Source organism: Phaethon lepturus, unplaced genomic scaffold (assembly GCF_000687285.1).
Source record: "Phaethon lepturus isolate BGI_N335 unplaced genomic scaffold, ASM68728v1 scaffold40108, whole genome shotgun sequence".
NCBI lineage: Eukaryota > Metazoa > Chordata > Aves > Phaethontiformes > Phaethontidae > Phaethon > Phaethon lepturus.
The window spans coordinates 250-6539 of NW_010560517.1; the positions used below are offsets into that span (position 1 = coordinate 250).

The 6290-nt window shown below is 46.2% G+C and overlaps 1 protein-coding gene across 1 annotated transcript; it reads right to left on the reverse strand.

Moving 5' to 3' along the window:
• Positions 1-1489: 1489 nt before the first annotated feature.
• Positions 1490-6073, reverse strand: LOC104625927 (proto-oncogene DBL-like; the record flags this gene model as incomplete). Its single annotated transcript, XM_010293697.1, has 6 exons — positions 1490-1661; positions 1812-2003; positions 3427-3618; positions 4795-4914; positions 5264-5378; positions 5864-6073. Coding segments are annotated over 6 exons (1001 nt in total), but the record flags the coding sequence as incomplete, so codon positions are not given.
• Between the last annotated feature and the right edge of the window lie 217 nt (positions 6074-6290).

Sequence of the window (6290 nt, forward strand, 5' to 3'; positions counted from 1 at the left end):
GCGTCTGACGCCGCGCGCCACGCCAGCAGGCCTGCAGCGTTTTGAGGTTTTGTGTCAGCGGCCTCATTAAAAAGCGCTCTCGGCATGATCCATCCAAAGAGGAGCCCTTTGTCTTCGCCCTCGTGCCGGCTCTGCTCATCACAACGCGCTCGATCATCTCCAGGGCGAGGATTCATGGAGGATACCTGCGCTTCGCGGCAGACCGGGGGCCTCTGCTAGACAAACGTGCACCCTTCGGCACGAAGTAAGTCCAACCGACGGACGGTGGTCTCCCAGCGTCCCACGGAGGCGGCCACCCATTCGCCCCTACCCTTTAAGTCAGCGATTCCCCCTTAACTTTCCTGTTTCTAGAAAGCTGGAAAAGTTACACCGGGTAAAATGGGCAACTCTCTAGTTTAAAGACTCAGAGCCTCCTTCCTGATTGAGGACGGGGGCTCAGAGGGCAGTGCGGTCCAGTGACGGTGGCATCGGCCTGGGGAAAAGGAAATTTAGGCTTTATTTGCTGCATTGGCCGGCATCTTGAGCAGCTTAGTTGGCCTCGCTGCATCTAGCTTCATTCCCATCCCTCCACCAGCTCGGCTTTTTACAGCGCGAACCTGAACTGGAGACGCTTTTACTGTTTGCATGGCACCTGCGACAATTCACCATAACCAATGTTCATTAATTCATCGTAAAACTTCTGTGTTAAAACACACGTTTAACCGCTTTATGCGGTCAGATCACTAAATTTAATATTCCCACATAACTTAGCATGTCCCTGGTTTAAAATACGTGGATGTCGCTTTGGGTTACTTTTTAATTCTGATACGTACAGGGCTGCCAAGGATGAAAGTTTTAATGTGATCATTTAAAGCTAACATTGTGCCACATCCCATTACCAAAATCAAGGCAGAACATTCAGTGACCTCAGTTCAACCCGAATTTGTACCTTTATGGGCATTAATTATTCCACAGTTGGGATTTAAGGAAGACATTCTGAAGGAATCAAAGGGAGTTAAGCATCCAGCTTCTCATTTCTGTTCATGAGATTTGAGCTCCTCATTTCTCCAAGCTCCTTTGCAAACATCAGTCTAACTTTATGTCAGTTCCAGCTCAAGACCGTTACGGAGACCGTCGCAGAGAACAGGTATGCTAATAAATTTATAAACCTTGCCCTTCTTCCCTGTAGTACTAATTCATCAGTTTTTAGCCCAATAAGATGCTAGTAAAGCAGAACTGGAATTATACACTGTTTACAGATGTCTTTTTCCACCGAGTAGGAAGTGAAAATAAATACCAAGCAACCAGTCCCACTCTTCACACAGGTATGGGAAGGTACACACAAAGAATGGAAAGATAGTAAATCATCTCATATACACTTAGCATTATACAACAACTCTGTATCCGCCAGCAAGGTCTAGCTGGTTTCTCAAAACCGCACTTAGCCTTACTCTTCCTGTCTCAAAGCAATATTATCATTTGAAAATACCACAAACTTAAAATATCTTACCATGTTTAGGAGAGAATAATGGTGATTTTGATCTCGGTGGATTTTCTGGCCGAGGGGCTACTAACTGCACGGGCCGCACATGTTTATCCAACAGCTTCTTGAAGCAAGACTGACGATTCTCAAACATGCTTCGAACATTTTCAAGCTTGACCTGCACTGACTGTATCTGGCACTGTGGAGGGTGAAAAAGACTCCCGTGATCAAATAACTACCATTATTTTGCACTTTGACCCAGAATAGAGGACTATAAAGCTGACAACACCACAACACAGTCCGATCCTGCTTTTTACTTGTGTAATGAGGAGCTGGAGGGGTTGCTTACCTTCAGTTCAGATGTTAAGACCGACTCAAAATCGCAGTGTAGGGCTTGGGGATCATAGTTTAAGTAGGCTGAAGAGCTTTCAAGAAATCTTTCTATGTCCTGGAGAGCTTTCTGAGCGCCTTCTTTAGACTGGCACTTATCCATCGGCTGGTTGGCGAGCAGGTAGGCACCTTCATCACAGCACTGCAGAGCCTGGTAACAGCAAGGGGCAAACACAGGGAGCGAGACCGTCAGCGGCACCCCTACTGAATCAAGCTTCCCATGAGGAATATCATTTACTGGATCTGTATTTTCAGCACACAGCTAATTAGTACTCCTACAGACCTCAGCAGCTATTGCACTTTGGAAAGCAGAATTGCCGCATTTTCTCTGCAGTCTTCAACACACCCAGCCCAGTTCCGCTCCCACTCGTACCGGGATAAAACCAGTGGTATATCTGACACAGAAGTACTGTTTGGTGCATAGTTGAACCAAATGATAAGCAGATCTTTCTTTATCCAACTCAGAAGGCTGACGGGGGCACTACAGAGACGACAGGCGGGTTTCTTGAGCTACATGACTGGCTCAGTGCAGACGTGAGCTGCAAGGAATGATCAAAGTAATTGCAGCCATGTTTTTTAAAAAATAAGAATTTAAAATTGCAGTTTAAAGCTCTACATTTAACATGCACAGGTAATACGTGAACGCCAGGCTGGGGTTCGGCTGGCACTGACACGCCGTGGTGTGCACAGGCGTGAGGAGATGCTGCAGCCAAGAGCGAGGGACGACTTCCAGTGTTGTGAGCGGGAAGGAAAGCCGTGGAGAGCAGGACTACGATGTGCTCCAGCAGAGCCCACGGGCTAGACCACCAACACCAACCAGGACTGCAAGGAGCCCAGGAGAGGACACTGCCCTGCAGCTGAGAGGCTGCCAAGCAATCGTCCATCCACGCAGGTTAACGCAGTATTGGAGTGGAGCACACAGATTAAAAAAACCCAAGTGCCCTAGTCCCCTGAAACAGTGAAATGGAACAGGGTCAAACTTCACTGCTTCTCTTAATGGCCTCAAGCATATTACAGACGTGTGCCTTCTGGCCTAATTAGCGTGAATTTCCCTAAATGAATTTTTGATGCTGATTAAGATATCAAAGAGCATTGGAGCCACATGACTCCACTTCCATGCTAGCACACAGCAGCTGCGCCTATCTACCAATCTGTCACCTTATTTTACAGTCAGCTATGTTCATTCTTAATAAATCGCGAAGGAAAAAGGGCTGGAGTTTATCTGAAAGCATTACCTCTCTTGCACTGGGTATGAAAACCTCGAAAGTCAATTAATAGATGGAAGCAGCATGAAAGCATGGCCAACAGCAGCAGTGGAACTCTGGTGTTCTGAATCGCCCTCTGGAGATGCCCACCTCTTTCTGCTGACTATTCACAGCACCAGCAGGTAGCTGTGTGCTCACTTAACCAGCTAAGTGAGGGGTGAAGCACTCCTCCATCCTCCAGCGAACACCTTCCTACCATGAACTGCTGAAACAAAGCTGCAAATTTCAGATGCTTCCAGCTAAGAAGTGGAGAGGCTAACCCCATGGAGAAGCTACCACTTCTCAGGCCACTGTGTCTCTGAAGTCTACCTGCTGAAGGCGGGTAGGAAGATCCAAGGTCTTCTGCAGTCGCATCTGCTTCCTTTTGATCTCATCAGACAAGACATCAGAATGGTGCCGCAGCTCATTGCATTGCTGGCAGATTAAGTTGAGAGCGTAGTGATGATTTGCTGCTAGCTGGTGTCCGTGTAGTATCACCACCTGAGCCTTCCCTATCAGATCCTTCAGCGAAAGGAAGAGAAGGGATTGCACACTGATGGAAATAATGCCAAAATATCTACACATAACAACATGCAGTGCCTCATCTTACCAGATTTCAGGTACACATGGAGATGACTGCCATTAGAAGTAGCCAGAATGGATGGCTTACGCAGGATAAAATGGCACCCATCATCTGGGAAAAAAAAACTTTTGCTACCCAAAAAGAGGATGAAGAAGAAAACAGTATTTCACCAAACTAGCAATGCTGTGAATGGCTGCTGGCAATGTATTGCTGCCGCCTCCAGGAACTGCACTCTAAAAAAATGCAGCTGATGTCCAGTGTAGGCACACTATGCTCATAAGCACGAAAGGGATTTGAGCAGTTAAAAGTTTACGGTGAAAACAAATCAGGCCTTTTGCAGCAAACCTTGATGCAAAGAACATGCTATCTTGCCTGCACATCTTGGTCAGTGTAATGCGTAGGTCTTCTCCAGGGCTGGCTTTCCGCTGGGACTGCTTCCCTGTTGCACCCTGTCTGCCTGGCCCATTCCTCCCTCTCTCCACAAACATTTCTTCCAACTGGCCAAAAATCCTTAGACCTTTCTCCTAGGACTCTTATTTTCAAAGAAGCCTCTGGGGGTTGTGTCCAGATCCTTCAGAATTCCTCCACTGACCCTGGCCCACTTGCCAAGCACACCCCTTTACTGAAGTCACAACCTCAGTTAGGCTCCCGTGAATCATCTGTCTTCACTCTTCTTTTCCCTACATCTCTTAGTCTTCATCCATATGTTGTGTTCAAATCACAGACACGTCAAGATAGTGACTTTTTTGCCTCTCCATGTGCCTGATAACAAGTCTCTGCCTATTAGCACTGCTAAAGCACTCAACATATAAATAATTCTTCTTCCAGCTCATTAACTCCCACGCCCCCACTCTGTTCAGACATTTATCTGTTCTGGATTTTCATGGTGGCTCAGCAATTTATTTTAACCATGATAATTAAATACCCTGTTCCTGTCTTTCAGAGCGATCACAGCCTTGCTGCGAGAGCAAAGACATGAAATCAATCCTTTTGTGCAGCCACTTACCAACGAATTACACCAGAACCAGGTAATTTCAGAAAACATCTCCTACCACAAATCCAGAAGGTGCCTCTTGTGTTTCATTAGTGCCTCTTTCTGTGAAAGATTATCTCACCTGAGCCATACCATCAAAATGACCCAAGTCCTTGAGCCTCTGCTTTACTTGGGGGACGCTGTTGCCAGTGTTGGGCAGCTCCGCTTGCTGACCCATTAAAAATTCAATGGCATTCTTGACCTAGACACAAAGAAGAAGACTGCTGCAAAAGGATACAAAGCACAGGCAGAAAATCATTCTCAGATCAAAATTAATCACACTTTAACTAAGATTACTAAATCCAATAATAAAACTAGTGTCCAAGAACTAATTTCTGAATTCAAAGATGCTTCTATCGGCAAAATCTATGCGACTGCAGGGCAGTGATACCTAAATTAGCTCTGAATGAGGAAGTACAGTGGTCTCCCCAAGCTAGCTATCCCTGCCAGAGTCAAGGAACAGCAGCATAAATTAAACACTCTCAAAATAAAAACGTCTCTCCTCTCCCCTCCTTTTCATTTCCAACTCTTCCTTCTACATCTGATCATACCTCTTGAAAACTTTGCTCAAACTTCCACAGTTGTAAATATTGCTCCATTTTTAACTGATGTTTTTCCCAGAAGCCATCAAAAGCAGTCTCCATCTCATGCAGCTGACCAAGCAACCTTGAGCACAAAAAAAGGACAGGATTGGAACAACTTGCAAATAAAGGACAAGCAGAGATGGACAAGCCCTAGAGATCACCTGTTCAGGTCTTCTGGCCCCAAGCTCTCAGGAGAAGTCAACAGACGTGTATATACGACTTGTGAAGAAGATCTCAGAAAGAATTTTAATGAAATCATCACTGCACATGACAGCACCTGTGTGAAGCAGTGGTCGCTATCTCCATTTATCGGAATAATACCTGGGAGCCTGGCATGGCAGAACCCTGCATCTGCTCCACAGCCTCATCGTATCAGTGGTGGAAAAGATCAAAGCAGGTCAAAGTCGTTTGACAGAAGTCACCCAGCAAGTTGATGGGTCTAGAGCAAAATTCTGGTATCTTTGTCTTTACCTGTTTGATAAGTGACCTAAACAACACATCTACACTTAAATAACTTGAGTGTTTCCACTCAAAAAATCAGGCAAATTAGGAACATAGCGCACTCACCGATTCACGGTCTCCCAGTCCCCAGGCCTCTCGCGGTGTTGGTCCTGATGGCATTCCCCAGAGTCAGGCTCTTCAAAACTGCTCAAAAGCAAGTTTCCCTCTTTTGTGACTGCTGTAATATCCTCCTGTATAATGCAAAACATTTCTGATTCAGTCTGCTTTTTGTGAGGTAAGGGTAAGTCATTCGGTGTTTCTCCTGCCTTAGCTTCCCTGTATGAAAGGAAGCACCAATATCCATCAGACCAAAGGACTCCCGGCAGATATTTTAGCCACCTTAATGTGGGGTTAGCCCCTGGAGCTGGGGGAGGCTGAACCACGGACTGGTCGCCAGGCTGGGTGGAAACAAGCATGCATGAAAACCTCGGGCCACAAAATGATTCAAGAGGCAGGAGGACAAGCACTACCACTGGTCCCTCCTGGTGAGCAG